The sequence below is a fragment of the Labeo rohita genome, chromosome 2 (assembly GCF_022985175.1).
Source record: "Labeo rohita strain BAU-BD-2019 chromosome 2, IGBB_LRoh.1.0, whole genome shotgun sequence".
NCBI classification, from domain to species: domain Eukaryota; kingdom Metazoa; phylum Chordata; class Actinopteri; order Cypriniformes; family Cyprinidae; genus Labeo; species Labeo rohita.
In genome coordinates, this window is record NC_066870.1 from 30,089,861 (window position 1) to 30,112,878 (window position 23,018).

The following is a 23,018-nucleotide window of genomic DNA, read 5'->3' on the forward strand; positions in this document are numbered from 1 at the left end:
GCCACTGTTCTGCGAAAGGAATGGCTCAAAATCCTTCTGGCTACTGTGCAGGACTTGTATTTGTCATTCCCAAGATGAAATAATACTGTATTGGCTGCAAAAGGAGGCCAAACGGCATACTAATTGTGGTCTAAACCCAGGTGTTTCAGTTTCACTGTCCAACCCCTGTATATATATATATGTATATAACATAATTATTTTCTCAAATATAGGCAGTGGGGTAAAACAATTACTGTTTTTTCCATAAAATGTATTTTAACTAGTTGGTTGAAAATATTTGGATTTTATGTTTAAAAATTAATGTTTATGTTTAAAAATAGCTAGCCAGTTAGCATCAGCTTATTGTAATTCATAATTATTGATTATATTCTTTTAAATTTTAAGCTAAAACTGGCCGCACTCTGATTTTGCTATAAATGTTTAAAGCAAATATTCATTCAAATAGCTAAAAATCTAATAACATGAAAACTCTGGACATTTTTCATACTTTGTTTATAATGTATGTCATAGTCACTAAAACTACAAAACCGAAAGCATCACACATAAAAAATTACAAATTACCCTGCCAGCTTTTACAGGAAAAAGAGTGTGGATATATGAATATAAATATAGATATACACAGTATACACACATATAGTATGTAAACACAAACTTTTATTTTGAAAGCGATTAATCGCGATAAATTGATTTGACACTATTATGCTTATATGTACGCTAAATATAAACTTTTGTTCTTTAAAAAATATATATATAAGATATAAAAACTTATATAATTTTCATAATTTTGTACAATTTTATCTATCGCAACATTATTATATGCTGTAAAAGCATTATTTATTCTTAATGTTAACTAATGAACCTTATTGTGAAGTTTTACCAAAAACTGTATAGCAATTTTTTTTAAAAAAAACTGACATTAATATTAACTATTTATTTCTGATAAACTATTTAAAATGTGTTTGTTCCAAAACTGCATCATGACTGCATATATATATATATATAAGATATAAAAACTTATATAATTTTCATAATTTTGTACAATTTTATCTATCACAACAATATTATATGCTGTAAAAGTACTATTTATTCTTAGTTAATGTTAACTAATGAACCTTATTGTTAAATTTGACCAAAAACTGTATAGTATTTTTTTTTTTTAAAAAACTGACATTAATATTAACTATTTATTTCTGATAAGCTATTTAAAATGCGTTTGTTCCAAAACTGCATCATGACTGCATTTGTGTTTAAAATGTGACACACTGTAAATTTCGACACAAATAATTATTCATTCCCCCAATCAAACTGTTTACTGATATAGAATAAATTGTTTATTGAAAAGAAAACAGTGGACATCATCAAATACAGATTTACAATGCTATATCTGATGCCAATATTCTTCTAAGGTAAGTATATTGTTGGTCATAAGGCACGGGAAATATGTATATACATCAATAAGGCAAGCTCAGCAGAGAGTTGCTCTGACTGCATATGTTTGCTTTTTGTGATAAGTCTTAATTATAATAATAAGCATAATAAAATCTGTCATTAATATTCACAATAATTTATACAATAAAAACATTCTTGCTGACAGGAATAAAGTCAAAACAGTTTGAGGCTTGACCATCTGCATATCCGTAAGCTCAGCTCAGTGACACCGCAGCAGACCAAACCACAACCTTCACTTCATATCATACTACACACAAGACATCTTATATACCTCTGAGATGCATATGATTGAGGAAGCACAGCTGGGATGTAGTGGGTGAGACGTGACCAGGTGTTTTTGAATAAGGAGCGAACATGTGACAGAGTGCTACAGAAAGGCCAAACAAGATTCAGAGATATGGCAGCATTAGATATCACACTGCAGCTGCCCATGCATGTCTAAGCAGCGACAGCCAGTGCTGATGGTGGATGCTGAACCACACCAGAGAACATATAACATGTACATATGAACACTTGGGTGTGTAAAACATTCAGGTGCATATTTGGTTTAATCACACACTTTATAATGAGCCGAGTACTTCTTTGGTAAATCCATCTCCTAAAAGGAGCATTTGTAGACATTAACAGAGATTATATTATATAACACTTTCAAAGCAAGCATGAGTTCAGTGCTTGTTCAACAAGAACTCTTAAGGTTAATATGTATCAAACTTTTCCAAATACTATAATTCCTCTTTAATATTTATTTTATATATACACTTACAGTCTGAGCTCAATTACATATATATTATATAATCTCTCCACCATTAATGTGTGAACGGCGGAAGATGTTAGAGTTTGCCACTCTTGGTTTAGAAGTCTTAATGTGTAAACAACTAATCAATCCAACAGATGCCGCTGAACCGTATCCCTTTTTAACTTTAAAAATTTCTAAACACTCACTCTCTCATTCTCTCACTCTTGCTAAGTCAGTGCATAACATCAATAGCGTTTTTCTTCTTTCACACTGTAAATCTGTTAAAAGTGATAAAATCTGATCCAACATGTACAAATTCTGCCCACAGGCTAAAACACATGGCTTAAATATGGCTGAAGTCTGGAGTCTTGCGTAGGGAATTGTAGTTTTTTTTTTTTTATACAGTGTGTGTAGGCAGAAAGAAGTTTGCTCCTTTGATTAAGGGGTTTGTCGCCTCAGCCCGTCCACTGAAAGCTCATGCCTGCCAAACACACATATTCACATTCAAATTTTTGATATTATGTTCTCACAAACCTTTGGCTAAATATCTTTTTTTTTTTTTTTTATTGTGCCGTTTTCATGAAAAACAGAAATATCTGGGTCATATTTGACAAAATTCATTTAAAGTTGAAGTCAAAGGTTTACATACACCTTGCAGAATCTGCAAAAATGTGAATTATTTTACCAAAATAAAAGGGATCATACAAAATGCATGTTATTTTTTTTATTAAGTACTGACCTGAATAAGATATTTCACATTAAAGACATTTACATATAGTCCACAAGAGAAAATAATAGTTGAATTTATAAAAATTACCCCATTCAAAAGTTTACATACTCTTTTGTTTAGTGATATTTGTTCATGAGTCCCTTGTTTGTCCTTAACAGTTAAACTGCCTGCTGTTCCTCAGAAAAACGCTTCAGGTCCCTCAAATTCTTTGTTTTTTCAGCATTTTTGTGTATTTGAACCCTTTCCAGCAATGACTGTATGATTTTGAGATTCATCTTTTCATACTGAGGACAACTGAGGGACTCATATGGAACTATTACAGAAGGTTCAAATGCTCACTGATGCTCCAGATGGAAAAACAATACATTAAGAGAAAACTTTTGAACGGAATGAAGATGTGTACATTTCTCTTATTTTGCCTAAATATAAAATTTTTTCATTTAGTACTGCCCTTCAGAAGCTACAGAAAGTACTTACATGTTTCCCAGAAGACAAAATAAGTAAATTTACCCTGATATAATTCAAAAAGTCCCCCCCCCCAATCTCTTAATACATCAGAACAAACAAGGGACTCGTGAACAACTATCACTAAACCAAAAAAAAAAAAAAAAATTCAGGGTAACAACACATTGTTAACAATAATGTAAAATTTTGAACGGGGTAATTTTTATAAATTCAACTATTATTTTCTCTTGTGGACTATGTAAACATCTTTTATGTGAAATATCTTATTCAGGTCACTACTACATAAAAAAATTACATGCATTTTGTATGATCCCTCTTATTTTGGTAAAATAATTTACAATTAGCAGATTCTGCAAGGTGTATGTAAACTTTTGGCTTTTTTTTTTGCTATAACTCTCCTTACTTAAAGGGATAGTTCAACCAAATAATATTCTGTCTCACCCTTATGTCGTTCCAAACCCGTAAGACCTTCGTTCATCTTCGGAACACAAATTTAAATATTTTTGATGAAATCTGAGAGCTTTCTGACCCTGCATAGACAGCAGCGTAACTACCACATTCAAGGCCCAGAAAGGTAGTAAGGACATTGTTAAAATAGTCCATGTGACAGTGGTTCAACCGTAATTTTTGCACAAAGAAAACAAAAATAATGACTTTATTCAACAATTCTTCTCCCCCGCATCACAACGGTTGAGCCACTGATGTCACATGGACATTTTAACAATGTCCTTACTGCCTTTCTGGGCCTTGAACATGTCAGTTGCATTTCTGTCTATGGAGGGTCAGAAAGCTCTCGGATTTCATCAAAAGTATCTTATTTTGTGTTCCAAAATTGAACGAAAGACTTATGGGTTTGGAACGACATGAAAGTGACGACAGAATTTTCATCTTTGAGCGAACTATCCTTTTAAGGGCTTAATCTTTGCAAATTATATAAAACAAATTTTTACCATTGTGTAGAGCTCTTTGATATATCCTCAGAGGTCAAGTCAACTAACACCTGGGTGAAATACAAACACAATTTTTATATATGAATAATTAGTTTATGAGAGACAAAAACTACAAAAGAATATTCTATAATGTACATTAAGAACAATGACATTAAGGATATTATGAGGTTTGTTGTGAATGGGGACCTGAATGTTATTCATCAGAATTTAAGAAGTTATTTATGCTATACATGGTGTGAGGATTGTTCTTTCTAATGTTATTTATAATGTGAGGGATGTCACCTTTCCCAGCAGCCCTCTGTGTTTTGACAGAATTCCTCCTCCATTCTTTACAGCCACATCTAGTGTTCTTCTGTGCAACTCCACAAGTGACACGCTGAATTCAAACCTACACACACACACATGTGCATGCAACACACTTTTAAAACACTTTTAAAAACTCAATGCAATAAGAATACTAGATTTTTTTGAAATGTGAGAGCAGATTGGAAAAGGAAAAAGGTTGGAAAAGAAAAAAAAAAACTGACGTTTGATCGTAGACAGGATTCACTGTTTTCTTTATTGTGTTAGTTTTTCTGCGTCCCGAGCGTCGTTTATCAGGCAGCAGATACAAACGGACATATGGATCAGAACCATTTTCAGTAGAAGAGATCAGATTCCTGCAAACACAGAAATATAAAAACTTAGGCATCTTTCAAAAGCACTGAAATACTGACATGTAAAAAGGCATGTATTTTACCTGCAGCTGTGTACCACGACGATTAGTTTGTTTCTTTGGGGACTGTGTCTGATGGTTAACTGAATCTCACCCAATGGAGCGAAACCAGGTGAGGCGCCACTGTAAAACCAGATTTGTTTAAACTGTTGTAGAGTTGGCATCTCAGAAAAGAAAGTTCAAAATATGTTAAAAATGTTTAAACATACTTTTGTAATTGCTGTATTGTCCTCTGTAGCTCCTGGGCGGTGCTGGGGTTGGAGATGTCAGATGCTATGCTGGGTGTTGGCTCCTTGCTGTTTAGGTGTAGATTAGAGCCAGAAATGGCCAGGTTAGACGTGCTCCGCCCCGATTTAGTCAGACGGGTTGGTGAGTCCTCTAATGGCCTGTTGTCTATCACGGGCTCCACCCGCGGGGAGGGTGTTGGGGTGGGTTGGGTTCTGGGCGCTGGGGTCGGCTGCTGGGTTTTGGATGCTGGGGTGGGCTCTGAAACATTGGGCCGCTGAGGAGAGGGGTTGGGGGTCACGCTGGAGCTGGGGCGTCGGACCTGAACTGAGGACGGCTGATCGGATACAGCCAACTTATCCGTAGAGAGAATCTGAAATACAAATATATACAGATATGCATTGGTTACTGACTTTCTGTGTATCTTTAGCACACTTTAAACTGAGAAGGACCCTCTATACAGGGCAAGGTCCAGTTGTTTCTTTGCCAGTCATGTTTAACATGCTCACTGATGCCATTAAGGCACATTTTTCACTGATGCTGCTTTGAAACAATATACAGTCAAACCAAAATTTATTCAGACCTTCAACATTTCTCACATTATCACAGTTTATTCGCTATAGATTAGAAATGGTAAAAAATATGACAAGAGCTCAAGAGTTACAGTGTTAGAACAAATTCATCTTGATAATGTCTGATAACTTTTTAAAAGGTACGTAACAAAACATGATCAGGTCAAAGTATCATATCAAATTTTTGGTCCCAAATTGTTAATAATTTTACTGATAGTCCACGGAAGTGGACTTCTCTTTTAAGTTTAGGTGTGGGATAGGATTAAGGGATCTAAAAAAATGGTCATGCAGAATCAGGCATTAATATGTGTATTAATAAGAAGCCAATAAGCTAGTAATATGCATGGTTATAAGCAACTAGATAATAGTGAGAATTGGTCTGTAAACTAAAGTGTTACCATGCATTTTTATTTAATTTAAGTTAATGTACTGTTTTTTGTTTTTAGTTTTCCTGTACTTTCCATAACTTATTTAATTTCAGTTAATAAAAATGTGTTTGAGAGATGTTTGTGTGTGTGTTACCCTAAGTGCCATCTTCATCTTAAGCGAAGCACCGGGTCCTGAGTTCTTGAGTATGAATCGCTGACTGAGAGTCATCTGATCCTCCTGCAGCAGCTTTGACAGAGGAAGAGAAATCGTCCCCAGGGAACACTCGTGCTTCTCATCCTTTACCTGCACACACACAAAACATAAGACCGTGACTGATATGAGACATATCACTGTTGTAAACACTGCAACTTCCAGACTATATTTATATGTTTGAGTCTATTTTAATTAAGGGGGACATTGGATGCCCATTTTCCACAAGTATGATTCTTTATGGTTTTTTAAAATTCCTAAATGGACGTGTAAAACAACACCCTTTTTACCTTGTCAAAAACAGCTCTGTTCACAACGACCTGTTTCAGTACGTCACTTTAAATGATTATGAGCTACTGCTTGCTTCATCCCTCTTTTCTGTTTTTTTTTTTTTGTGTGTATTTAGTGACACATTAACATCAAAAACAAAACTAATCCACTGCGTCCTCAGTGGCTCTGATGTCAAGAAAATTAAGACTCTTACGTTAACTTCTACATCCAACTACAAAACACCTGCAGTGCTTACGAGATGTTGTCGCTACAGCTGCTCGAGTGTGGAGAAAATGGAATATGCTAATACGGGACAGTCCATCAGTGGTTGGGGCGGGGCATGAGCAATATGACATACTGCTCACAAAATCAAAACAGCTTGATAATTTAGACTGTTCAGTTTTTTTGGGGATTAACTGTAAAAATGCTATAGTAGAAACCTGTTAAATGGTTAACAGCAAGTTCCCCTGCAATATACGGTAGAAACCTGTATTGGACACTGCATGTAATTTTATGGTAGTCTACTGAAAATTTACAGTGAATAACCGTAAATTGACATGCCCAGAATTCCATGTGCTACATTTTTTAAATCTGATGTTTTTTTTTTGCTGTTTCTTAGTTTTTTTTCTTATCAGTTTTGTACATTAGGGTTTTATGTTACATCTAATGTTGTTAAATGAGTGTTTATTGCATTATTTCAGTTTCTTGTGTGTTACCATGATGTTTAGTGTTTGTGTGAATGACACTTTGCACCTTCTATACATGTTAATATTTAAAAGCTGTTCATCATGTGACTTTCTCATCACCACCTGCTTTTGGTGGTTATCAGTGTATTACAAAGGTACAAAACGGATTTCACTACTTCAACAGGTCGGCACATTAACATTATATCAGTTAATGAAATTATGGTATTTGATGTAAATTCAACCATAAAACTTAAAATGTTGCTACCATTTTTTTTACGGTAAAATCCTGGCAACCACAGCTGCTGTTTTTTTACCGTAAATTTTACAGATTTTTTTTACAGCGAGTGAATGGATTTTTATCATTGTAAGGTGGTTGTGTCAACACACTGCTAAGATTTTTATATGCGAACACCATGTAAAATTAAATTTTGCATCCAATGTCCCCTTTAACACCTTGATTTCTATGATTTTGTTAATTTTCATAAATAAATAATTAATTAATTAATAAATACATTTAAAAAGAGAACATGTATAACAGGGCAACAAATCCAGTCTAAATACATCACTTAGTAGGGGATAGCTACTATGAGACCAAAGGTGGGTTTGCTATTATTGTTACATTTTGCTACAATATCAATAACAGTGTTTGCCCCCCCTTGTAGTGTTCAAATCTTTGACCTTTCAGGGATCAGCTCAAATTTTGAACCATGAAGCCACAACACCCTGTGTGCATGTGAATGCATGTTTGTGCTTTACCTCCACTTCGAGTTCTTGACACTTTGGATTGTGGATCAGGAATATGAAGGCCTCCTCCCAAAGCGGCTCATTGGTTTTATATCTTGTCTGTAACAAGAAGCGACAAAGGCTCTGAATTGGAATTATTTTATTTTACCTAATTTATTTTAATTCATCGAGTACATTTTTATCAGAATTCTTTGATGAATAGAAAGATCCAAAGATTAGCATTTATCTGAAATAAGAAGATTTTGTAACATTATACACTATATTATATAAAAGTTTGGAGTCAGTATCTTTTTTAAATATGCTTTAATTTGATCAAAAGCGATGATAAAGACATTTATAATGATACAAAAGATTTCTATTTCAGATAAATGCAGTTCTTCTTAACTTTCTATTTATCAAAGAAACCTGAAAAAAATTATACTCAGCTGTTTTCAACATAATAATAACAATAATAATAAATGTTTTTTTGATATATTGAAATATTAGAATAACTTGTGAAGGATCATGTGACTGGAGTAATGAAGCTAAAAATTCAACTTTAAAATCACTGGAATAGATTACATTTTAAAATATATTCAAACAGACACAGTTATTTAAAATGGTAAAAATATTTTAAAATGTTACTGTTTTTGCTGTACTTTGGATTAAATAAATGCAGCCTTGGTGAGCAGAAGAGAATTAAAAAAAAAACTGGTAGTGACTGGTAGTGTATTCTGAAAAAATGTTTACAAGCCACAAGCAAATCACATAAGCAAAACAAATATTTTACTATATTACACTACAATAACCAGCTAAGCAACTGTCGGTGAGATGAATGAGAATGCTAATGAATAGCTTTCTCCAGGAATTATAAACAGAAAACCCAAGAACAATTACATTTTGTTAATTTTAATAAAACCTAAAAAAAATTAATTAATAATAATAATAATAATAATAAATCTTTTTAGCTACATAAAACAATTTGAATTTAGAACATAATTTAGGCACTACCAAATGTTTGCCTTTTTGTGCATCTGTTTTTGTTTGTTTTTTCATTTTTGATTACGGTGGCCTGCGCAAAATGGACCTGCTAAAAATGAAAGCTAGAAATGAAAGATCACATGCACAACAGAGTGCATAATTCAAGACTTTCCTAGAAGTCTTAAAAACAGCAAAATTGCTCATTTGTTTCTATTTATTTAACTTTTTTCTGAACATTGCATGTGTTTTCTTGTATTATTGCCAGCTTAAAAATTCACAGTAAAGTCTTAAGCAAACTCGCAGCATCTCTTTTTGCGGTGAAATATGGTTATACAATCACAGTTAAACATCAACCGATACGTTTAATGAATTTATATGCATTCATTTCTTTTCATGCAAAAACATGCCTCACACTACTTTTCATGTTTAAATTCGCACCTGTAAGAATAACACAATATCTTATGCACATTTAAATATAAAGGCAGATTAGATAAAGGGCAATCACTCGTGTATGTCAGTGTGTTTACCTTGCTCTCAAAGGATTTGTGTCCCACAGTAAACTGGACGAATGGACTGGGCACACTGGTGACCTTTTTACCAGACTGAAGAGCATACAAATTGTTATTAACAACCCTTCCACATTAAACACATAATGTACAAATAAACATTGTCAACCTTAACCACACACTTACTAAAGCAAATATCAACAGGTTTTCAAACAAACAATAATAGTGTCATCTCAAACACGTATGAATCTACAGTGCATATTTGCACACTTATGACTCTAAATGATTCTTAGTAACCATATCATATTTACTCTCATCTAGATTTGCAATGACTATGAACCAAACCTGGCATGCTGTCCATTACCACAGACAATTACATGGAAAGCTGAGCAGGCAGCACTGTGAATAAATGTTTAAACTATGTGATTATCACAATTTAAGCATAACCATAATATTTAAACATTTCATATGTTTGCATAAGATTGTTTTCCAACACTTTCTGTTTAAAGTTACATTCAAGCTCAGACCAAAGAGAGCCATAAGTCATAGGTCATATTTACTTGAATTAAAAAAGTCCAATTCTACAAAAATGATTGTCAAGAATATGTATGAACAAGATATTTTGAATTAGCACTAAAATGTAATTAAATGATACTGTAAAATTTAAAATCAAGTAAAAAGAATTTTTACTGAGCATTACTATTGTTAAAATTATTGTGCAAATCATTGACCTTGATAATAGACAGCATGCCATGGACTTAGCCCAGATTCATGTTCAAAATATTCTATTAGACATACAAGTTGAAAGTGTTAAAAAATATTTTATTTATTTCCTTAAATTAGAAGAAAAAGAAAAAACAGTAGTCATTTCCTCTTAAGAATGCCATGTAATACACTCTAACTACTAAATTCTAAAAACTTGACGGATTCAAGCAAGGTCTTATGTTGCATTTATGCAAGACTGTGTGTATAATCTTGATTCTTAAACTGCTTGAATTAAATGCAATCAATTCAGAATTGGTAAAATGAGATTGGAAAGCTGGCTGAGATTTCCACAAGAGAAATAGTCTCTGTGTTATTCAGAGTCTGAATTCAGTGCGTTTCAGATCGTCAGATGCACACGCAGGTCTGCATGCGGTTAATCAAAGCACACAAACAGCACACACTGTACCTGCTGCGGAAGGATCTTAAATCAACATAAACAACCATCTGTCTATACTGTATGTGTGTGTAAATTGAGAAAACTGGTTGTGTTACCTTTAGCGCTTTATTGACTGTACCCTTCTTCAGACCTGCATTGTTGAATTCTAAAGGATTGCGCTTATTTCCCCAAGCAGAAAAGGACGAGACGCACACGCGCACACAAACACACAAACAAATACAAATACAGGCAGGATTATTAGGAGTATGGCATGCAGAGTTAAATTCATAATTGCACAAAAACAAAAACACACAGACATCCTGGAGTACTCACTCAACCACACACAACAAAATGAATGATTATGGAATTAATGCATGGTTAATTTGATGAAATTGAGAAAAGATAAGGCCTTGTTGTATTTTATCGGTAGAACTGTTCAAATGATAAAGCAGCTCTGGCATATTTTTATTCAGTTGCATTTGTTTAGTCCTGCCTGGAGAGTGGACACATGAGTGGTCACAATTTAGATGTGATGAAGAAAGAATGATAGAAAGAAACATGAAAGAGAAATATAGACAAGGCAATCCAAAGAGAATCAGTCCAACCCACACTTCACTGCAAATCAACCCGCAACAAATCTAACTGCGGAAACATGGCACAACATGGGCACTGCAGAACACTACAGGATGCTTGAACGCTTTCAGTGACTGATGAAAATGCTAGAATGAGGCATAGGCTGATACAGCAACAGTTACACAACAGTTACACTCTTCAAATTTGATTGGCATTCCAAATGTGTTGATATTTCATAAAATAACAGTTGAGCTTTTGACACTTTGTTTTGGTACCCCCGACATTTGGCAGAGACACACGTTTGCTTATTCTGTATGTATAAACTGTTGTATAAAAGCAATATCACACTCATGATCATCTATGGTTGGATCACAGCCATGATGAACAGCATTCTTGTTCGTGTGACACTGCTTAATCATGTATTTCATACAGTGAAGTGCAGAGTAAGACCCGTTTCATTCAACATGCTTCCAATACTGACACTCTACTGCAGCACTTACATCTTTACGTAACACCCACCAACACAAAAACTACTGTTTGATAATTTCAGTCTGTACGCTTTTTTTAATGTTTTTGAAAGAAGTTTCTTAAGCTTTCCAAGGAAGTTCAGTAAAAACAGAAATATTGTGAATATTCAGCAGCATATTTTTCAAATAATTTCTATTCCAGCATTTTTGTGCATGCCTATGGAAGCCTGTTTCTGCCACCGAATAAAGAATAAAAAACAAGTAATTGTGACTTTTTATCTCACAATTCTGAGAAAAAATCAGAACTGTGAGTTTGTATCATGCAATTCTGACAGTTTTTTTCTCGCAATTATGAGTTTACGTCTTTGCATGATATACACTCTCAATTCTAACGTTTTTTTCTGACTTTTTCCTCAGAATTGTGAGTTTACAATGCCGGGTTTGCGAGTTTGTCATGTATTTCTGACTTTTTGCAAGTTTATACTTCACAATTCTGAGAAAAAAATCAGAACGGTGAGTTTGTCTCACAATTCTGCGAAAAAAGCCACTAAAACCTCCATTATACTATTGCAATTCTAACTTTTTTCCTTCGTGTTGTCCTTTGAATTGTGAGTTTAAATCTCACGATTTTGAGTTTATGTCATGCAATTCGGACTTTTTGTGAGTTTACATCTCACAATTCTGAGAAAAAAAAAAATCTGAACTGTGAGTTTATATCTTACAATTCTGAAAAAAAAAAACTGAACTGTGAGTTTATATGCCACAATTCTGAGGAAAAAAAATCTGAACTGTAAGTTTATATCTCACAATTCAATCTCACAATAGCTGGGCACACTTTTTTCTTCAAATACTATTACAAGGCAAGTGTAGTATACCATTTGAAATGAACTGAGCTAGATGATGACATCAATGAATCCAATGATGAACTGCCTTTACCTGAAAATTGAGTGTTTACTGTTGCCCTTTTGCATTATCAATGCACTATTTCCTATTTAATACTGTACAGCCGCTTTGTCACAATTCTATATTGTTAAAAGCGGTATATAAATAATGGTGACTTGACGTGACTTGACAATTCTGAGGAAAAAAAGTCAACACTGTGAGGTTGTATCGTGCAATTCTGAGAAAAAAAGTCAGAACTGTGAGTTTACATCTTACAATTCTGAGGAAAAAAAAATCTGAACTGCAAGATTATATCTCACAATTCTCAGGAAAAAAAAAAAGTCAAAACTGTGAGATAAAACTGAGGCGGAAATAGGCTTCCATACATGCGTCCTTTCTTATCATATATTTTACTTTGGTTTTTTTTTTGTTTGTTTTTTTTTCCCACATTTTTCGAATAATAATAATAATAATAATAATAATAATATAATAATAATTGTTCATTAAAAAAAAAATAAACACCTCCATTGTACTATCAGTGATCGGCCAACCTTCGTTTTAGATATTAGTATCATTACTGGCCAATAAAAAAAACTTGATCAGCAATACACCCATAACCACATAACCTCATTTTACTCTCCAAACAAGGCTGACAACTGTGTTCTGTTGCTGTGTGAACATAGTCAAAAAGTTTTCCCTGAACCACCTCTGACGCTCTATATTCAAATGCCCTCTTTAAAGGAAAAAGTTTACAGCAGTTTACAGCACATTTACAGTGAAAAAGCAACAGCATGCACAAAAATGGCTGCATTAACACCTCTAATACAGACTATTTATATCTATGCAAAATGCAGGCAGGGCCTCTGTAAACACTAGGATGCTGTCAGAATGAACCACGGCATAAACAAATACAAACAAATTTTACATGCAAAAGGGGAGGTGAGATGTAACTATAAAACATTTGTAAATGAAAGAACCAGCTGTTAATGCACCGAATGCAGGTAAAATGCAAGCACGCCAATGGAAATGCCAGCAAAGTGACTCACAAACATCGTCCTGTAGAGGGCAGAAGTGTTTTCACAGAACACCAGCCCGGCAGAGCGGCGCTCTCTCAGACACCCACTGCCCACGTGCCCCTCAAAAACACTCTTCACCCAGAGTGGGACAACAGAAAGAAACAGAGGATGAAAGGAGAAAAGACAAGGCAAGTATAGTAGAAGTGATACCTGATGAAAGAGGGAAGGTGGAGCATAGAAAAATAAGGAAGTAAGAAAGGAAAAAAGCTAGTGTGAGTGTGTGTGTGTGTGTGTGTTAAAGCTCACTGGCAGATTTTTGGCCGAGTCCAGATGCACCAACAGTAATGCTGATGACAGTCCATCATTGGCCTGCCCTTTATCTGCTTTAATGATGCTTAAAATCTGTAAAGCAACACATAAAACGTTAATCAGTGCCGGCTCTGTGATCTACATTGTTGGGATTTCCCTCTTCAAAGGGATGTCTTATTTTAAATGTAATAATTATCACAGAAAACTATGTTGTATTATCCCTTAGTTTATAGAAATGGGTGATTTCAGAGTTTAAAAGTACATACTCCAAGTCTGGGGTCAGTAAGTTTAGTTCTTTGAAAGAAATTAATCTTTTTATTCAGCAAGGATGCAATAAATTGATAAACAGTGAAAGTAAAGACATTTTCTATTCATCAAAGAATTCTGAAAAAAAGTATCAGTTTCCACAAAAAAATTAAGCAGCAAAATTGTTCTTTTCAATATTAATAAATGTTTCTTGAGCGTCAGTTCAGCATATTAGAATTATTTCTGACAGATCATGTGACACTGAAGACTTGAGTAGTAAAAATATTAATTTTATTTCACAATATTTCTATTTTTACTTGCAGCCTCGGCCCTAAATGTTTTAAGAGTAGTGTACATTTGTGACCCTGGACCACAAAAACACTAAGGGTTAATTTTTTTGAATCTGAGATTTATACATCATCTGAAAGCTAAACACAAAAATCTAAATATTAAGAAAAATCAACTTTAAAGTTGTCCAAATGAAGTTCTTAGCAATGCATATTACTAATCAAAAATTAGCTTTTGTATATATATTTACAGTAGGAAATTTACAAAATAACTTCATGGAACATGATCTTTAATTAATGTCCTAATGTTTTTTTGGCATAAAAGAAAAATCGTTAATTTTGACCCATACAATGTATTGTTGGCTACTGCTACAAATATACCTGTGCTACTTACGACTGGTTTTGTGGTCCAGAGATCAGTAAAGTCTAAGGGCCAGTTTCACTAACAGCTTGCATCAGTGCAAACCGTCTTTTGTCATTAAAATTGTACGGTCAGGTTTTAGTAAATCACCTGCAAAAATTTCTTCTTGCACTAATTTGCCCTGTTTAGTAAAACTGGCCCTAAATTGTTAACACAAGAAATATAATATCACTTTAATGTGTATAAGAGGTGTTACCTCATCGAGTTTATCAGGTTTAGGAAGAAGAGAAAGCCATTCAATCTTCAGGTGAAGCTTTCCTGTAGCAACATCATCAAGTACAAACCACTACACACACCAAAACACACACACACAGACAAAACAGGGAGAGGACTTATTATAAGAAAACATAGGTCTAAATTTAAGACTTTATACTTTATAATATAACACATTATAATTTTTTGGAAAAGAGAGGGCAGGACATTCTTCTAAAAGCTACTATTCATGCTCCGCAGAAGAAATTAAGTCATACAGATTTGGAAAATCACAAGCCTGAGTAAATGCTGCAAAGTTTAATTTTTGAGTTAATTAATAATTTAAGCATTTTTCCTATACAAACTCAAACAAAAATAAAGCTAGACAGATTTAAGACCAAAAAAAAGACAAAAAGACTTTTTTTGTACCTCATCTACTTTCTGTTCCTTCTCTAGTTCATCTACATTGATGGTAACGCTAAAGAATACAGGAGGAAAAACATCAAATGATTAAAAACACATCAACACACAGATCTTGACAATCTTTAAAGGGATAGTTCACCCAAAAATGAAAATTCTGTCATTAATTACTCACCCTCATATCATTCCAAACCCGTTAGATCTTTGGAACACAAATTAAGATATTTTTGATGAAATATGAGAGCTTTCTGATCCTGCACAGGCCCAGAAAGGTATTAAGGACATTGATAAAATAGTCCATGTGGCATCAGAGGTTCATCCTCAATTTTATGAAGCTACAAGAATACTTTTTGTGCACAAAGCAAACAAAAATAACGACTGATGTCACATGGACTATTTTATAGATGTCCTCACTACCTTTCTGGGCCTTAAACGTGTCAACTGTGTTGCTGTCTATGCAGGGTCAGAAAGCTCTCGGATTTCATCAAAAATATCCTAATTTGTGTTCTGAAGATCAACGAAGGTCTTACGGGATTGAAACGATATGAGGGTGAGTAATTAATGAAAAAATTTCAAAGACAAAACCGTTTTTGGGTGAGCTATCTCTTAAGGTGGAACTCTGAAGTATTATCATTTATTATCGTAATTATTTGATGACTGATTAGATCAATCACAGCCATTACCTTCCCAAATAATCATCCTTATCATGGTCCTCATCATAAAGCTCTATCTCCAGATTCTGTCCTGGCTGTTCGTACACAAATGCCTAAAACACACATAATCACCTTGGGTTTGTAAATAAAAACATATCAGAGAAGGACAGATTCAATCACAAAGTCTCTTACCTCATAAACTTCATTCCATTTAGGATTAACTGTTTCCTTGATGATTTTGGATCTGAAGAGTTGATTGCCAAGCTTAATGACGCCATACGGGTCTGACTTCCCTTTTATCAGACCACCCAGAAACGTGTCCTTCCCTACCAGGTCCTGTGCCTCCAGAAAGTGAATCCGCAGAATACCCTACAACAAAAACACACTATTATATAAATATTATGTTGATATACGTATGTATGCACGCGTATGTGAAGTGTACAAGTGTGTCACCTTTGGCATGGGGAAGCGGAGTTTGGAAATCTGTGCTTCATTTACAAGCGGAACAGTGATTTTGTTTGGGAGCACGAGATAACTGTATATGATATCCTGAATAATGCCGTCACACAGACCACTGTGAAAGACAGAGAGAAAGAAAGATTAGTGACGATGATGTCAAATATTATCAAAAATCAGGCAAGTGCATACAATTCGCTCCACCCATCAATAAATTCTTGCAGCTTCTAGTTTTTTCATAAACAATATGAGATATTTTGAAGGGCAAGACTTGGATTTTCACTGTATAGAAAACAGCAGCCTGAACATTCTACTAAGTATTTCTGTGTATAAAAAAGCTTGATTTTTGGTTGAATGTTTATTCTTGGTATTTAAGTTCTGATATAAAACAAACATCTTTTAGTGTTTTTTTTGCATCAACCAAACAGACATCCTCAGGGCATTTTATGCTTGAACCTGTGAAATTAATTATTTGGGATAAGGCAGCGGTTCTCAAGGTGGCCAGGTCCCATTAGAGGAGCCCCAAGGAGGTCACAGGATGACTTAAATTTTTAATACATTATTAATAATAAACTTTATATTAATATTCTAACTGATACATTGAAATATTTTAATTCAGCTGAAGTGCAACAATCAAAGTAATAATATTTAAAACATTCCCCCTAAACAACTATTGCTTTTTTTTTTTTTTTCAGTTTCTGATAGGTCTGAAATCATAAAATTAATTGTATTTAATTAATTCATGAACACTCCCAGTTTCTGTAAACAAAAAGCTGTAAAACAAGTAGCTTTAGCTTAACTACACCTGAAATATCAGGGAAAACATATATTGAATATCGTGTTGATCTCCACTGCTGTTCAAAAGTTTGGAATCAGTACGATTTTTTTTAAGCTTTTTTTAAAAGACGTCTCTTATACTCAAAGTTCCATTTATTTAATCAAAAATACAGAAAAAAAGAAAAATGCTGAAATATTAATAATCTGTTTTAATATACTTTAAAATGTGATTTATTTCTGTGATGAAAAGCTGAATTTTCATCACCCATTACTTTAGTCTTCAGTGTCACAAGATCCTTCAGAAATCATTCTAATATGCTAGTTTATTATCTTTTTTCAGGATCCTTTGATGAATAAAAAGTGGAAAAGAACAACATAACAAAATAACATTCAAAACAGAAATCTTTTCTAAATCTTTACTATCACTTTTTATTAATTTAATACATCCTTGCTGAATAAAAGTATTAATTTCTTTCAAAAAAAAGAAAGAAAAATGTACTGACCCCAAACTTTAAACAATATTGTATATTGTTACAAAAGATTTCTATTTTAAATAAATGATGTTCTTTTTAACATTTTATTAATCAAAGATTCCAAAGGTTATATATATATATATATATATATATATATTAAGCAGCACAACTGTTTCCAACCCTGATAATAAATCAGCATATTATAATGATTTTTGAAGGATCATGTGACACTGAAGTCTGGAGTAATGATGCTGAAAATTCAGCTTTGCATCACAAGAATAATATATATTATAAAGTATATTAAAATAGAACACCACTATTTTAAATTCCAATAATATGTCAGAATATTGTTTTTTTTTTGGTATTTTTAAATCAAGAAATTTCAGTCTTAATGAGAAGAAAAGACTTCTTCAAAAAAACATTAAAAATCGTACTCAAAAAGATCCCAAACTTTTGAATGGCAGTATATGTGGGGCTTTCGAATCAATAATGAGGAGAACCACTAGGATGTGGAGAAGAATTAAAGCACTATAATGGTTCCTCCATCCTCCTCCAGCAGTTCTCCATTAGTACAATTTACATTTAACTACTGCCACTTATAGTTGTTTACAGTCCCTTCGCCCACACTGTGTTAATGACTCCATCTATAGCATTATTTCAATCAACACGCATTTCAGCTTGAACATGGATTGATTAATGCATTCTTCAGAGATCACTGATGTCTAACCAGAAAAGAGCATGAAATGTGACTCTTCTGTGAGGGTGTGTGTATGTATGTGTGTGTGAGAGAGAAAACATAACAAAGGACAAGATCTCCCCACGCCTAAACCACAACACCAGCTCCACCTATGATATGACTATAAAAGGAGAAAAAGAGAGAGAAAGTAAGAGATCGAGAGTGACTCCACTGGGTAAACACGTTAAACTCTGCTTTTGGACACACACACACACACACACACACACACTGATGGTTGGATATCATAGGGCGGACTTTCAGATAAAACACACTATTAAGACCCCATCATTTCCCCACCATCAAAAGTGGGTGTAAACGCGGATCCTCTGATGTGGTCTGACAGGAAGAGCAGCGTTTCTGAGACTGGAGTGAGCGTGCATAATGTTTGTGTGAGAGACTGTTATTTGTGCCACCTCAAAATACAAAATAGGTCATGTGACAGCATGTGTGCTTTTCTAAGGCTGCCTGATCCACTCTCCAGTTTTATGAAACTGACATAATGCGATTACATGATGTGTGATGGCTGACAACATGTATCACTCACTTTATTCCAGGGATGTCCAGCATGTTTGTAAGACCCGTCCAGTTTATATCCAGCAACTGAGAGAGAGAAACAGACACATGTAACAATATTTAAAACATAAGGTTGCATATATATGCAAATGATTGTGTTTGTTTGTTTCCTGTAAAATACATCCTTCATCTTTCACAGCAGCAACAAAGCCATTGATCAAACAGAGTGCAACAGTCATTGGTTATAAGTATAATTAGATATATTTGGGGTTGTTACTTTTTTTTTTGTTCGTTTGTTTGTTTGTTTTTTGCTCACCAGGGCTACATATATTTAATCAAAAATACAATACAATAGTAACATTGTAAAATAAATATTACAAATGTAAAAATGTATTCTATTTTAAAATACTTTAAAATGCCATCATTCTAATATGCTGATTTGCTGCTCAAGAATTATCATCTTATTAGGTTGGAACAGTTGTGCTTTGATGAATAGAAGTTCTTTAGATCAGTATTTTCCTGAATGAACCTGAATGAACCACTGATATTGAGATAAATGGATGAGACAAGTTTAAAAGTTATAGATTTAGATCTTATTTGCACAGTTTCTGCAGAGCAGGTCAGAGCAGTGCTCTGATTCTGAGAAAAACTATTAGTCGAGTTACAAGGGTGTGAGTTATTATTAAATAATTCTCATCATTCTTTATATTGTACGATCGTCTAATGCAAGCAATGTCAGGTATGTAGTAGAAAAATCTAATCAGACACAAAGACACAATGAAAAAATGTTCTTCAACATGTGATACAATAGTGTGTGTGTATATGTGATGGTTAACCTACAGGTTTCTTGAGGAAGAACAAAGACAGTGCACCAATCAGAGGCATGTCTCCAAGCAATGGCTCCATGATGACCCTCAACACACCATTAAGCTAGAAATACAAACCAATAAAAGGTAAGATTACAATATTTAGCACAGTAAACCTGACATTTAATCACATATATAATAAATATTACAGACCACAGATGTCAAATGGACTATTTTAACAATGTCCTTACTACCTTTCTGGGCCTTGAACATTCAGTTGCTGTCTATGCAGGGTCAGAAAGCCCTCGTCAAAAATTTCATCAAAAATATCTTAATTTGTGTTCAGAAGATCAGCAAAGGTCTTACAGGTTTGAAACGACCAACGAGGGTGAGTAATTAATGACAGCATTTTTATTTTTGGGTGAACTATTCCTTTAACTGCTAGCACAATCCACATTTATTATATGCACAGGTGACCTGAGTTTGAATCCTGCTTGGGTTGTTTCCCGATATCACCAACTCTCTTAATGTTTCCTGTAACATCTTCTCTATCCTCTTCAGTTAAAGCCAAAAAGCTCATACTGTATAAATAATTAAAAAAACTCCTGCTTGTAGATATGAGAAGGGGCTAACATTATCTGTTATGCCTGTCTATATACTAACAAAGGAAAAAGCTCTGTTATACAGTTCAAACTCATATCAGAGCTCATGTGTGGTCACTGTGATTGTTATCAGGGTAATGGGGCCTACTCAAATGTAAGCAACTTATGTAAGCAACATACAAACAGGCATCTGTTATACTTTTACCTGTATGCTCTTGATTCCTGCACGGCAGTAGTATTTCTTAATATCCACATCAATTTCAGTGTTTCCGACAAAACTAGACAAACACAACAACATACAAACAGACTTTAAATATCTCAAGCCTGATAATTAGGACGTAACAGTGGTAAACTTTATCTGTGTGTATTTTACCTGATTTGTAGGTCCATAATAATCTGTCGTTTATCTACATTCTCTGTATAAACTTTCACTCCATCCACCCTGAGAGGCTGCAGACAGACGAAAAGTGGTTATATTTTGTGTGTAGATGTATGTATATGCGTGTGAGGGTTTACTACACTACCAGTCAAAAGTTTTTGAACAGTAAGATATTTCATGTTTTTTAAAGAAGTCTCTTCTGCTCACCAAGCCTGCATTTATTTGATCCAAAATACAGCAAAAACAGTCAAATTTAGAAATATTTTTACTACTTAAAATAATTGTTTTCTATTTAAACATTTTAAAATGTGATTTTAAAGCTGATTTTTTAGCATCATTACTGCAGTCACGTGATCCTTCAGAAACCATTCTAATATTCTGATTTGCTGCGCTAAAAAAATGTATTATTATTATTATGTTGAAAACAGCAGAGATTTTTTCAGGTTTCTTTGATGAATAAAAAGTTCAGAAAAACAGCATTTATCTGACATAGAAACCTTTTGTAGCATTATAAATTTCTTTATCATCACTTTTGATCAATTTAAAGAATTTATGTTAATAAAAATTATTCTGACTCTATGCTTTTGAATGGTATATTGTATAATGTTACAAAAGCTTTTTATTTTAGATAAATGCTGATGTTTGGATTTTTCTATTCAAAGAATCCTGAAAAAAAAAAAATTCAACTATTTTAAATATGGACAACAACAACAATAATAATAAAAATAATAATAAATGTTTTTGAACAGCTATTCAGCATATTAGAATGATTTCTGACACTGAAAATGTAGCTTTGATCACAGGAATAAATTACATTTTAAAATACATTCAAATAGAAAACAGTTATTTTAAATAGCAACAATATTTTAAATTTTCACTTTTTTTGCAGTACTTTGGATCAATTAAATGCAGGCTTGGTGAGCAGAAGAGACTTCTTTAAAAAACAAAAAATCTTACTGTTCAAAAACTTTTGACTGGTAATGTAATTTTACATAATTCACTAAAATATTTTTATATAATTAATAAACTCTATATACATTATTTGTAATTATTTACAGACAGATGAAAATGAAATGCATTATTTTAAATTTGTAGTCATTTTGAATGGTCTTACGTGCATTTAATTTGAATGCAAATGTTTTCTTTCTGGGTTGGGTTAGGGTTTGAGTTAGTTAGGTCTGTGGTATGCTCTTATTTAGAAAGCTAGATAAACATGTGCATGTACCTTGTCCCCCATGTCTATCTTGGAGAAGGTGAATGTACTAAGGTGCGCATTGGCTCCCTGCACTGCCGGTTCAATGGTCTCTCTGAAGATTTTATCTACAAACTGGCAAATATATGGCCACATCTGATGTACAGTCTGTTTAAAAAAAAGAGAAAGAGAGAGAGTTAATACTCTTGAGGAGACATTTCTGGGTTAGCACAGATTCAGATCTATTTTTATAAAACTACACCATCACACACACACATACCTTGTTGAGCCACTCCACTCTCTCCACATCTGGAAAATGAACCTGAAACACAAAACAGACTGAAAATTCAGAATGTTTTATTTTAATGGATATTTAAACTCATTCATTAGTCACCAGCAGACAGTAACAGCTCTCAAAATAACTAAACAAAATCAATATTTTTACATTTTATCACAATGACTCATGTTGGTTCTTCAAACATAGAGGATGTAGTGAAAAGATCCATTTGGTCATGAGTAGATATTGTAAATGGAGAAGCTAAATTTCCTCTTCTCCAACTCTTAAAATTAACTAGTATTAGTCTCATTACTCATCATATCCATTACTCATTACATGACCACATCACCATGACACAGTGTAGCTATTTAACTAGAACATTTTGTTACCCTGCTAAAGACCACCAAACTAAAGGTGCTAACAGAACATGCTCTCTCAGTCTGTCTCTATCTCACTTAGATCAAACGATGCAAAAAAACTAGAGTGTTTTCATTTTTAACAAGAAATCACCACTACAAACTTCACACCCTTGTGAAGTAGGATTAGAAATCAGTAATAAAATTTTTTTCAATAACATGAATGTCCAGTAAGTGGAATTTGAGCATCTAAATTC

At 33.6% G+C, this 23,018-nt stretch overlaps 1 protein-coding gene and 1 pseudogene across 4 annotated transcripts in view; one reads left to right on the plus strand and one right to left on the minus strand.

Moving 5' to 3' along the window:
- Positions 1-23,018, plus strand: part of LOC127152299 (tripartite motif-containing protein 16-like protein) — a 247,054-nt pseudogene that overhangs the window by 67,606 nt on the left and 156,430 nt on the right.
- Positions 1,309-23,018, minus strand: part of esyt2a (extended synaptotagmin-like protein 2a) — a 33,110-nt gene continuing 11,400 nt past the window's right edge. Inside the window, exons 2-24 of one of the 4 annotated variants that reach the window (XM_051092722.1) lie at positions 22,409-22,450; positions 22,162-22,296; positions 20,931-21,007; positions 20,763-20,835; positions 19,990-20,079; positions 19,181-19,236; positions 16,648-16,768; positions 16,387-16,563; positions 16,225-16,307; positions 15,551-15,599; positions 15,126-15,215; positions 13,973-14,068; positions 13,697-13,798; positions 10,845-10,907; positions 9,609-9,683; positions 8,134-8,220; positions 6,365-6,514; positions 5,255-5,643; positions 5,070-5,168; positions 4,858-4,989; positions 4,613-4,718; positions 4,331-4,380; positions 1,309-2,666 (exon numbers count right to left, since the gene is read on the minus strand). In XM_051092722.1, the coding sequence (XP_050948679.1) occupies positions 2,624-2,666; positions 4,331-4,380; positions 4,613-4,718; positions 4,858-4,989; positions 5,070-5,168; positions 5,255-5,643; positions 6,365-6,514; positions 8,134-8,220; positions 9,609-9,683; positions 10,845-10,907; positions 13,697-13,798; positions 13,973-14,068; positions 15,126-15,215; positions 15,551-15,599; positions 16,225-16,307; positions 16,387-16,563; positions 16,648-16,768; positions 19,181-19,236; positions 19,990-20,079; positions 20,763-20,835; positions 20,931-21,007; positions 22,162-22,296; positions 22,409-22,450 (2,385 nt within the window). In that variant the 3' untranslated portion in view covers positions 1,309-2,623. The remainder of the gene's footprint in view (positions 2,667-4,330; positions 4,381-4,612; positions 4,719-4,857; positions 4,990-5,069; positions 5,169-5,254; positions 5,644-6,364; positions 6,515-8,133; positions 8,221-9,608; positions 9,684-10,844; positions 10,908-13,696; positions 13,799-13,972; positions 14,069-15,125; positions 15,216-15,550; positions 15,600-16,224; positions 16,308-16,386; positions 16,564-16,647; positions 16,769-19,180; positions 19,237-19,989; positions 20,080-20,762; positions 20,836-20,930; positions 21,008-22,161; positions 22,297-22,408; positions 22,451-23,018) is intronic. The other 3 variants (XM_051092740.1, XM_051092731.1, XM_051092749.1) reach the window with 3 other exon arrangements.